At 42.3% G+C, this 12,507-nt stretch overlaps 1 protein-coding gene across 1 annotated transcript; it reads left to right on the top strand.

Moving 5' to 3' along the window:
- The first annotated feature begins 4,948 nt into the window (after positions 1-4,948).
- Positions 4,949-12,238, top strand: C3H1orf100 (chromosome 3 C1orf100 homolog). Its single transcript, XM_034764999.1, has 4 exons — positions 4,949-5,010; positions 7,671-7,763; positions 8,467-8,651; positions 11,465-12,238. Exons 1-4 carry the CDS (start codon positions 4,949-4,951, stop codon positions 11,563-11,565), a joined length of 441 nt encoding a protein of 146 aa, XP_034620890.1. The 3' UTR covers positions 11,566-12,238.
- The last annotated feature ends 269 nt before the right edge of the window (positions 12,239-12,507 follow it).

Raw genomic sequence — 12,507 nt, 5'->3', positions numbered from 1 at the left:
GGATTTTGCTGGTGATTAGAATGTGAGAGCTCCCTGCCACACAAGTCTGTCTTCCTCACCAGCAAACTCCTCAAGGCTCTTCCAGCCCAAGCCTTGCCTAGCAGGTAATAATCCATGAACTCCAGCCCCGGAGCTCCTCTGATGTTTCTCTGGAGTGCCCAACCCCTACCACTGTGCATTTATAGAAGTTATGAGGTTTGCTGCTCTGTTAAAGACTCCGTATATCACAGCTTATTAATTTAACGGCAGTAAATACACCCTTCCCTTCACACACACACCACAGAATTGGATTATAGTAAAAATAAAACCAGTTTATTAACAAAAAAGCATGTATTAAGTCAGAGGTTCTCAAACTCGGGGGCATGCAGAATGTATTCTGGGGATGTGTGAGAAGCTTTTAGGGGGAAAAAACCTTACTGCACACATTCAGAGCTGGGCAGAGCAGCAGTAGCTGCTGACTGGGCACCCAGAGGGGCATGGGTGTAAACTACTACAGACACAGAAGGGGGCGGGGGGGCATAGGCACTGACTCCGTGGGTGCTCCGGGGCTGGAGCACCCACAGGGAAAGATTAGCAGGTGCTCGGCACCCACCAGCAGCCAAGCCCCCCGCCCCTGCCTTGCCTCCTCCCCCTAAGCGTGCCGTGTCCCTGCCCCTCCCTCCTCCCAGTGCTTCCCGCCCCCCTGATGCCTAACAGCTGTTTGGTGGCGCTTAGGACTTTTCTGGAGGGATGGGGAGGAATGGGGAGGTGGCATGTTCAGGGGAGGAGGTGGAGAAGGGGTGGGGACTTGGGAGGAAGGGGTGGAATGGGGGCAGGGCAAGGGCAGTGCAGGGGCAGGAAGAGGCAGGACAGGGGCAGGGCAGGTCAAGCACTCACCAGGCAGAGGGGAAGTTGATGCCTATCGGTGGGAACCACGGTACTAAGTGATATCAAGTAAAAGAAAGGTAGAGATGGTTACAAGCAAATGAAAGTGAAAACATTCATCTAAAACTTAATCTAGAAAGATAGTCTTTGTTCAAGATGGTTTCTTTTACCCCAAGTCTCCTTTCCAGCTTTTTGCAGGCTAGCACCCATCACAGAGATCATAGAATCGTAGAAGTATAGGCCTGGAAGGAACCTCAATAGGTCATCTAGTTCAGTCCCCTGCACTCAAGGCAGGGCAAGTAATAACTAAACCATTCCTGACAGATGTTTGTTTGTCTAACCTGTTCCTGAAAACCTCCAGTGACAGATTCCACAATCTCCTTAGGCAATTTATTCCGGTGCTTAACTACCTGACCGTTAGGAAGTATTTGCTAATGCCCAACCTAAACTGCCCTTGCTGCAATTTTAAGCCCATTGCTTCTTGTCCTATCCTCAGAGGTTAATGAGAACAATTTTTCTCCTTCCTCCTTGTAACAACCTCTTATGTATTTGACAACTTATGTCTTCACCCCAGTTTTTTCTCCAGACTAAACAAACCCAAGTTTTTCAATCTTTCCTCATAGGTCATGTTTTTAAGACCTTTAAGCATCTTTGTTGCTCTTCTCTGGACTTTCTCCAATTTGTCCACATCTTTCCTGAAATGAGGCACCCAGAACTAGACACAATATTCCAGTTGAGGCCATATCCGTGCAGAATAGAACGGAAGAATTACTTGTCTTACTTACAGAACTCCTGCTAATACATCCCAGAATTATGTTTGCACTTTCCCCCCCCCCCCCCCCCAATAATGTTACATTGAGCCATTTAGCTTGTGATCCACTATAATGCTCACATTCCTTTCCATAGTAATTCTTTCTAGGCAGTCATTTCTCATTTTGCATGTGCAAGTGATTGTTCCTTCCTAAGTGAAGTACCTTGCATTTGTCCTTATCAAATTTCATCCTATTTACTTCAGCCCATTTCTCCAGTTTGTCAATCATTTTTAATTTTAATCCTGTTCTCTAAGCACTTGCAACCCCCTCCCAGCTTAGTATTGTCCACAAACTTTAAGTTTACTCTTTATGCCATTATCTTCATAAATTATTTAGATATTGAACAGAACCAGATCCAGGACAGATCCACGTGGAACCCCACTTGATGTGCCCTTCCAGCTTGACTGTGAACCACTGATTACTTTATGGGAATAGTCTTCCAACCAGTTATGCACACCCCCCCCCTTATCCATCTACCACTTGCCCCCTATCCATAAGGCTTATTACCCTGTCAAAGCTATTAAGTTGGTTTGACGTGATTTGTTCTTGACAAACACATGTTGACTGTTACTTATCACCTTATTATCTTCTAGGTGTTTGCAAATTGCTTGATTTGCTGCATTATCTTTCCAGGTACTGAAGTTAAGCTGACGGGTCTAATTCCCCAGGTTGTCCTTATTTCCCTTTCTTTTTAGACTGGCACTATATCTGCTGTCTTCCATAAGTTTTTTCAAGACAATTGCTAATGGCTCAGATATCTTCTCAGTTACTTCCTTGAGTGTTCTAGGAAGTTTTTCATCAGGCCCTATTTGAAGACCTCTTACTTGTCTAAGTAATTTTTACTTGTTCTTTCCCTATTTTAGATTCAGATCCTACTTCATTTTCACTGTTAACTATGTTAGACATGATCACTAACAATCTTTTTGGTGAAAACAAAGGTATTCAGCACTTCTGCCACCTCCACATTTTCTGTTGTCTTTCCCCACTCATGTTTCCTTGTTATCCTTTGATTCTAGCTAGTTTAATCTCATTTTGTGCTTTGGCCTTCCTAAACTTGTCCCTACCTGATTGTGTTGACTTTTATGTGCAAAATAATGCTCATTGGAAAACATAACCCCAACTATACATACAAAATGATGGGATCTAATTTAGCTGTTACTACTTCAGAAAGAGATCTTTGAGTTATTGTGGACAGTTCTCTGAAAAATCCACTCAATATGCAGTAGCAGTCAAAAGCTAACCATGTTAGGCACCATTAGGAAAGGGATAGATAATAAGACAGAAAATATCATAATACCACTATATAAATCCATGGTACACCCACATCTTGAATACTGTATAGAATTCTGGTCAACCCATCTCAAAATATATTAAAATTGGAAAAGGTACAGAGAAGGGCAACAACAGTGATTGAGGGCATGGAACAGCTGGTGTATGAGGAGAGATTAAAAAGACTGGGACTTTTCAGCTTGAAAAAGAGACTGAGGGATATGATGGACTTCTCTAAAATTGTGACTCGGGTGGAGAAAAAGTGTTATTTACTCCTTTATATAATGCAAGAACTAGAAGTCACCCAATGAAAGTAATAGGCAGCAAATTGAAAACAAAAGGAAGTACTTCACACAACACAGTTGAATTTGTTGCCAGGGAATATTGTGAAGGCCAAAACTATATAATGGGGTTCACAAAAGAACTAGATAAATTCATGGAGGATAGGTCTATCAATGGCTATTAGCCAAGATGGTCAGGGATGCAACCCTATGCTCTGGGTGTCATTAGGCCTCTGAGTGCCAGAAGCTGGGAGTGGATGACAGGGGATGGATCACTCAATTGCCTGTTCATTCCCTCTGAAGCACCTGGCATTGGTCACTGTCGGAAGACAGGATACTGGGCTAGATGGACCAATGGTCCGACCTAGTATAGTCATTATATTCTATATTCATCCTTTTGTAATTTTACCTAGTTTTCACTTTTTGTAGAACTTTTTTTGAGCTTCAGATCATTGAAGATCTCTTGGTTAAGTTAGAGTGGTCTCTTGCTATACTTCCAATCTTTCCTACATTGGGGGATGGTTCTGTTCTTGTGCCCTTGATGTCTCTGAAAAACTGCCAAGTCTCTCAACTGTTTTTCTCTTTAGACTTGCTTCCCATGATATCTTACCTACCAACTCCATGAGTTTTCTAGTCTGTCTTCTTGAATCCATTCTTTAGTCAGCTGTTTTCCCTCCTACCATCCCTTAAAATCATGAACTCCTCATTTCATGATCACTTTCACCTCACTTTCAAAGTCTCAAGCAATTCCTCCGTTTCTCAAAATCAAATCTAGAACAGCCTCTCCCCTAGTTGCTTTCTCCACCTTCTGAAATAAAAAATAGTCTCTAATGCATGCCAAGAACTAGTTGGATAATCTGTGCTGTATTTTTCCAACAGATGTCTGGGTAGTCTCCTTCTGCCTCTTTCCCCACCCAAGTCCTGTGCTTTGGATGATTGTTAGTAATTTTTAAAAGCCTCATTCACCTATTCTTCTTGGTTAGGTGGTCTATAGTAGACCCATAACATCACCATTGTTTTTTATTCCCACCCAAGGACTTTGAACAAGTCTGTCTCCTATTTCCAGCTCAACCTAGGTGCAAGTGTATACCTCTGATATACAAGGCAACACCACCTCCCTTTTCCCCCTGTCTGTCCTTCCTTTGATGTAACTGGTAAGCTGAGGCATACTGTTTCTTTGTGAGCAGAGGATCTGGTAATTCTGTGAGTGTCCACGGGACAAGGGGCTGGGCACTCGGGCGCTGCCCAGAGGACTTGGGGTTGTGGGGTGGACTATATCGCTAATCTGCAAAAGGACAGTCGAGCTTGAAAGGTGAGTGCTTGTGTTGCTTGTGCCTAGTGGAGTCAGGGAGCTGACTCCTGGCAGGCACAGACAAGACTTCCTCATGCTAAGGGCATGTGGTAGTGAGACTCACAACCTGGGTAGTCCAGGGAAGCATCCTAGAACGATACCAGGGAAGATCTTTTGTGTTATTAAAACAAGCCCAACATTTTAAAAACCATTCCTTTACTTGCTAGCCTTGGCTTTTGTTCTTCAGTATCTTATTTTTCCTCTGGATATTTCCAGACAATGCCTAATTATGCCTTTTCTTCCACTGTCTCGATTTCAATTTTTTGTGACCTAACGAAGATTGAATTATTTACCTTGAAAGCAAATGGTTTTAAATATTTTAAAAGCTCTTTAAGAATCTAATATTTTATGATCTTCTCCAGGATTTTTCCATGTCGTGCACAGCCATCAGACTACGTCAATTTATAGATCCTACACCCTACCTACCTCCAGGGTAAAGTATCTGGACACAGAAAAGTCACATGTGCAAAAACATCAGGATGTCAGTGATCAACCATGGGTAGGGTTGCCAACCCTCCCGGATTGTCCTGGAGTCTCCCGGAATCAAGCTCAATCTCCCCGTGGCTATTCAAATCAATCCAGGAGATTTTAATAGGCCAAAAGTCTGGTCAGTGGCACAGCAGGGCTAAGGCAGGCTCCCTACCTGCCCTGGTTCTGCGCAGCTCCCAGAAGTGGCTGGCATGTCTGGCTCTTAAGTGTAGGATGGCCAGGAGGTCTCCGTGCACTGCCCCCACCCCAAGCGCCATCTCCACGGCTCCCATTGGCCAGGAATTGCAACCAATGGGAGCTGTGCGGGTGGTGCCTGCAGGCAGGGGCAGCACACAGACCTGCCCGGCCGCCCCTCTGCCTAGGAGCCAGAGGGATGTGCTGGTCACTTCTGGCAGCAGCCAGAGGTAAGCGCCGCCCGCCCGGAGCCCGAACCTCCTCCTGCACCCCAACCCTCTGCCCCATCCTTGAGCCCCCTCCCAAACTTCCTCCCAGAGCCTGCACCCCCACCCACACCCCAACTCCCTGCCCCAGCCCAGTGTGGGTGGGGGAGAGTGAGTGATGGAGAGATGGGGATGGAGTGAACAGGGGTGTCTCTTCAGAGAAGGGGCAGGCAGGGGTGTGACCTCAGGGAGGGGGGCAGGGAAAGGGTGATTGGGTTTGTGCAATTAAACCGTTAGCAACCCTAACAATGGTACAAATATTCTGTTTAAAATATCTGTCTTGTAGTTTAGGAAAGGATCTTTGTCAAAATAGCTTGCCCAACACACATTTTACAAGTAAAAGCATTGAGTCTGTTTGCAAGTTAAATACTGTATCGCAGATTTTTAGTTTTAAGCCATTAATTTCAGTGCGAGTTTCATGTAAGACTTCACAATTAACAAATTCTATTATATTCTTCAAGTATGTTCCTAAATACAGTCCGTACATGCAATGCACGATCAAAACTGTCCTTGTTTAGAATTACTCAGTCTTGGATTCATCTGCCAAGCAGACTACTCCCACCTCCTTTATGTCCTGTCTGGAATTAAACATACAAGGAATCAACACCACCAGCTAACTGACTGGATTCCATGGTCCCACCCTTTCTTTTATGATCTGCATATAGAAAAATGTTACTTTATCTTGGGTAAAACTTGCCAAGCATTGATATTTTTTTTTAATACAAAATGTCATTCTTTTCTTCCCCCTTGCCTATTCTACTCCCCACCCTCTCTATTCTTACCAGCCACTATGGGTAACCTTTTCAAAAGCATCTATTGGGTTGACCTCACCCAGCTACAGTAAGGTAAAAACTACCTGTTTGTTGTCTCCACTAGCATTTTATAGTGAGATAATTAACAAAAGTTAGCTATCCTGCTGGTGGGGGAACCACACACACTTTCAGGCAGAAGATATTTGCAATGTTGGTGTAGTCATGTTGGTCCCAGGATATTAGTGAGATAAGGTTGGTGAGGTAGTACCTTTTTATTGGACAAGCTTCTGTTGGTGAGAGAGACAAGCTTTTGAGCTTCACGGAGCTTTTACAGGTCTGAGAAAAGTACTCAGTGTCTTAGCTAAATACAAGGTGGAACAGATTAAGTGAAACACTTCTTTCAAGATCCATGGGTCCTACACATGCCTATCACAACATGTGGTGTATCTCATCTTGGGCACGACATGCCCAAGTTATAAGTATGTGGGTGAAACAAGACAATTGCTACATTCTCAAATGACACATACACAGGGCTGCTGGAACAATTTGTATAGTGGGGGTGCTGAGAGTCTGTATATGATGGAAATCACTTCAAGCAATGGGGTGCTGCTGCACCCCCAGCAGTTCTTGTTCCAGCACCTATGCGCACACTGAAAAATGACAAGACAAAAACACCATCCCCTGTGGATGAACACTTTTTTCCTCACAAAGTAATCACTCTATATCTGACCCCTTGAATACTCATTCTCAAAGGAAACCTGCACAACACCCACAAAAGATGAGCCCAGGAGGCTTAAATTCAGAACTTTGCCAAACACTAAAAATCATGGACTCCAAGGCACTGGATTTATGGCTTATTACCACAATCTGCAATCCTCCTTTGTCCTACAACTGCAGAAGTGTTAATTGCCCACATCATTTTGAATGGTCTCTTGCATCTTGTATTAACTCCTTACACTTAACAATCTGTTCAACCTTCTGTTTAGCTGTGACACTCCAAGCTTGAAGAGCTCTGTGTAAGCTTGAAGGCTTCTTTCACCAAAAAGATTACCCACCTTGTCTCACAATTAGTTATTAACAACTTAGGTACCTTTGGAAAATTTTACCTTGTCCCCACTGCACCTCAAGTCAAACCCTGTCCTGATTCAGCTTCCGTGTTTCCAGCCACTCCCATATCATAAGTCCTGCACTTACTCTACATACTACCTTTTGTGCTACAAGATGGGATAAAGCAGTTTGCAAACTGATTCAGTTTATGCTTTATTTCCTAATGAAATGTAATGTGTGGGGCGGAATGTCTGCTGATAGCTTTCATTGTTGTAACTCTCAGGTCAAGAAATTCTGTCTCTTTAATATGTTTCTTATATCTACTCTCCTCCCTGCAACGCCACTTATTTTGTGTTACTTACTAGCACTGTTATTCGTCAAGGAAAGGACATTCAAGGGTTCTATCCTGGGCAACTAGGACGGGTACATAAGGCATGCATGCCTGAAATAGCTCCAGGGTAAGAGAATAGCTTTATACAACTCTTCCTAAGAGAACCTTATTCTGAAATTCTTATTTTAAGTTCACTGTGGGGAGTGGTAGTCCCTTCCTGTGGTGCCCTGCAGATATTCCTTTTCAACCTTGACATGTGAGACTAAGGAGAACCCAGGAAGAGAGGAAATGGTCTATGGGTCAGAGCACAGGACTGGGAGTCAGGAAATCTGGGTTATATTTCTGGTTTGGCCATATTTTGTGTGTGTGGTGTGTGTGTGATATCTTAGTTCATCAGTGTTTGGGAATCCTGAATGAAAGCTGCTAGAAAGTACAGATGATTCTTCATTTTACCAGCACTTTTAATCCTTAGCTTCTCACCTGAGATTGCTAACCAAGGTACTAAACAAAGCAGAATTTTTTATTGAAGTAGAACAGTTTTTTTTACAGCAGAATTAATGAATGCACTGGTTAACTGCAGTATTCGCAGACCCAGGCCCTAGTTTCAAAAGTGTGGTGAAGCCAATTGAACAATACTAAATTATGAAGGCTTGACTGTACGTAGTCAAGCTGTTAATACCTATTAGATTATAACTGCATTATACTGAGTGCTCTATTTCAGCAGGAGATTAGAAAGAACATTTATGTTGGCTACCCTTATGGTTAGTCAGTGCTAGTCACATACCATGTGTCAGCATGAGATTACAAAACTATTTATGCCTTTCATTTAGACCTTTCATAAAACTGCACCCAGCTCCAGTTCAGCATGAAGTTGAAACTCAGTACCAACATGACTTTGATAATTTAACTCTTCAGGGGCATGTCCTTTTTCAAGGGACAATGAAGAAGGCAATGAATGACTGGTACAAGCAAACCACGTACAAAGAAGAATTTGCACTGCCATTTTACAATATGGGTAAGTAGGCTTTAGTAGCAATGTAAATCTTGTCTTTTGCTAGGAAGACTCACCCTAGTCTATAGCCCTTAGAAAATGTTTAACATATTCAATGGATTAACTAATCCTTACAGCATCCCTGTGAGAAGTTTTGTCCTCAGTTTATGATCGGGAAAAACTTAGACGCACTATCTACACTAGGTAAAGAAGAGACAAAATGTATGTCCTGTTCCAAAGAGGTAGGCAGAAGGCAACCAATGAACTGGAACACGGCAAATCACATGTATAGATTTCAATCTGTATACAGCAGCTGCTCAAATGCACTCCAATTAGATGTAACAAACAGTTCAATTTTAGGTTTCTAAGTTATTAGAAGTAACCACATTACTAAGACACACTTGATCTGATCTAGTCCACTTAAAGCTGTGTAATATGCAACCTATGAGCATGTTGATTCATTCTGGGATATCTGACAGAAGACAAGAGACATTTCAAATAAGGAGAGTCCTGTACTGAATTTAGCAAGTACAAAGCAGTTGGTCACACTTCCAGTCTGTGTAGTAATTATATATATTTTTTAATTTAATCTTTATTTGTATTATTGTGGCCCTGAGAAACCCTAGTCATGGACCAGGACCCTGTTATGCTAGGTTCTGTAAAAACCCAGAACAAAAAGACAGTCCCTGACCCAAAGAACCTATGATCTAAGTATAACAGACAAGTGCTGGAAACTGATGTATTCCCCATGGTTCTAAGAGAACAATAATGCAATATTGATCTGCATGACAGGAATGGTCTCAGTGGCCTAGCCCTTGTCAAGTTTTTGGTAGGCCTCATAGCAAAGGAGAGTGTTAAGGAGGGTTTTGAGGGAGTTAGCTTTGGGGCTGTATATGAGGAGCTTCTCCCTACTATGAGGGGCAGCCTGGGAGAAAGCTTTCCAGTTTAAGGTGCGCTTTTTTTTTTTTTTTGTCCAACTTTATTATGCATTAAATGTGCTTAATTTGATTTAGAATTATGGATAAATAACTAACTATGCCCCAAAGCCACTATTAGGGAACATTCTGGCATGAAAACAACTTAAATATCCAGGGAAAGACACTATTATTGTTTTTAGAAAGGAGCTATGAGATTGAAGGTCCCCTCTTGTGGTACAGACCAGCTCCCAGGGGAAGGAAGAATTTCCCCCTCCCCAGACAGACAACCTCTAAAGGGTGCTTTTGATAAGCATTGGCCAACAACTTTGAATTTGCTGTACCTTTTGTAAGCCTCAACAGCCCAGTATCATGGCCCAGTTCTGATTTGGATAATTGTTTCAATTTGAATTCCAGCTGCAGAGTCATATGGCGATAATATTCTCTCTTTTGTCCTACATGATTCCTAACAAAATGAAACCATAAGAGCAGCCAGATAGTGCAAAGCTGCATGAAGCAAGGAGCAGTGTTAATATGGCTGATGGAAACAGGCAGCTGGCAAGTTTAAGTGGGAGTAGTAATAGCTCAGAGAATGAGGGCAGATAAGTTATCGATTTCTTCTAGCATCCACCTTGTGCATTTCAAACATGATAGGAGGCATAGGCTCACACCTAAAGGCCTTCTACTGCACTCAAGTGTAGTGAAAACTAGAAGTGTGCACATGCTCTCCCTCCTTCCTTTACTCTAGGTTTTTTCTTTGATTTGATTAGAGAAAATATTACAGAAGCTGCTGACTTTCAAATCAAGGCCTTTTTTCCATTTTAACTATGAAAAATGGAAGTCCTTTTATTAAAATTTACATAAATTAAAAGTTTACTTAATTTTAATTAAAATTAAAAACCTCTACAGTTCCCCCAAAGAACTCTTCTGGCTTCAGAAGAAAAAACAGACAGGACCTCTTGATATCTGCTAAAGGCCTGCACCCAAAAGCCCAATTTGTTTTCTCCACCTAACAAGTTAGAATCATTCAACTTTTTGCAGATAATTGGTAAAACTTCTCAGAGCAATTGTGACCTGACCAACTGATCAATGTACTCTGGTACCCTACCTCCATAAAGTGCCCACTTAATAATTGGCAGAAAGTGAACCCTTCCTTTTACCTTACAGTAACACCTTCCCTACTTACCAATGCTCTTGGCGAACAGTGTTGGGCTGGTGGCTTTTTTTTTTTTTAAAAAACCATCTTCATCTCCCTCTTGCTGCAGCTTGCTTATTGTGGACTAACAGATTGTTTAGGAGGATTTCCCCCACTGGAGTAGGCTAATTGAGGGGAGAACAACAGCATAAAGATGCAGAGAAGAGGGTGGTTGTTTTTTTTAGGAAAGTTGCATGATACTCCCTGTACTTAAACATATCACGGAGAAAATGTGCTGCTGTGACCAACGCTGCAGGTAGTTCCTGGATATCTACTTTCTATTCTTGCTGTTGTGGTGTTCCTTAGAACAGTTAGTCACAAGAATAGCTCATGCATATAGGGCTACAAGCATAGAAAGCAGCTTGCCAACCAACCTGTGCAATTCTGCTTTCACAATATTCAGCTCAGGTGAGAGAACAAACTCTAGCCTTGCAGCATGACTAATGGACATCCATACCCCAAGCACTCTCCACATAAAGAATGGGAAGGAGAGCAAAAATGAATTAAAAAAAATAAAAAGGCTAACCCCTCTCCCCAAAACAAACACACACATGGACAGCATAGGACAGGTTGTGGTGACATACTACTCCAAAAGCTCATCTTTGGGGGAGACTCCAGGAAAAGAGGCTGGGAATCATAAGGGTAACAGGAAAGCTTTAAAAATACAGTATTCCTAAATTCAAATCACATGGATTGAGAGAAGAAAAATGCTCTATTTTTAATTCCAGACCATGCTGAGGATAAATACACACCAAGAACTGATCCTGGACCACTGACAATCTGGAGAAGCATTGCTGATCCAAAAAAAGTAACCTGCCCTTGCTTGTGAGAAGTATTTCAGCTGAGCATTAAGAAAATAAAAGCAACCCATTGACATTAATCCCATTTACATGAGACTTTCAGAAGTCTGCTTCTGTTAAGCTATACTGTATCATTTTACATTGTAGTTTGTGTTGGTGATGCTGCTTGGAAACTTTAATCAAGTTTTATCTCTGAATATATGGATTACTTTGTACAATGGAAACAACAGTTGGGAATCAAGATACTTAATTCCCCAGTACATGTTCTTGTTAGCTGTGCATTTTGGGAATATAGTAATCTTATTTAGTTACATCAAGGGGAGAATAGTCTATTCAGGGGGAGGACAATTGCAGAGACCAGCACCCAAGGCCTCTAGGAGTCCTTCCCTGTCCCACATGGCTGTGACAAGTAACAGCACTGGCTGTGTGCTGGCAGTTGAAGAAACCTCAAAGGTTGTAAAATAAAGACAATCAGCCATTTTATTAAAAAAAATAAATTGTTCTTCCACCAAAGAGGGAGCTTTGTTGCAATACATGATACTCTTGAAATCTAACATTATACACCTACAAATTCAGCTGTTGTAAGAAGCAATGGAAAGCTTAATATAGGGCCCACTTACCCCATTCTCCTATGAAGCAACTCAAGGGAGGGTGCCAAAGCTGCAGGAAAATAGAAGTGAACATAGATCTTTTTCTACAACATTCCCACAAGAGGGGCTTTAGCAGCGGAGTTTGCTGGAGAGAAGGCCTCCAAATCCTGCCTAACCCCCAGATTGCTTAGTCCAGCAGCAATCAGGGCTTTCTAGATAGATGGCTGCTCAATACAGTTCTACTGCAACCTTCTCTGGCAGCACTGGCCTGAATGCACAAAAGGAGCTAGGCACTTAAGTGTCAGTTTTGGGAACACAGAACTACACAAGTCTCCTGCTGACACCCTCTAGGTACCTAAACTCACCTGGCCCTTAAAAAAA

The sequence above is a fragment of the Trachemys scripta genome, chromosome 3, assembly GCF_013100865.1.
Source record: "Trachemys scripta elegans isolate TJP31775 chromosome 3, CAS_Tse_1.0, whole genome shotgun sequence".
Taxonomy (NCBI): domain Eukaryota; kingdom Metazoa; phylum Chordata; order Testudines; family Emydidae; genus Trachemys; species Trachemys scripta.
Note: the sequence above shows the minus strand (reverse complement) of the source record. Positions and strands in the feature narration are given on the sequence as shown.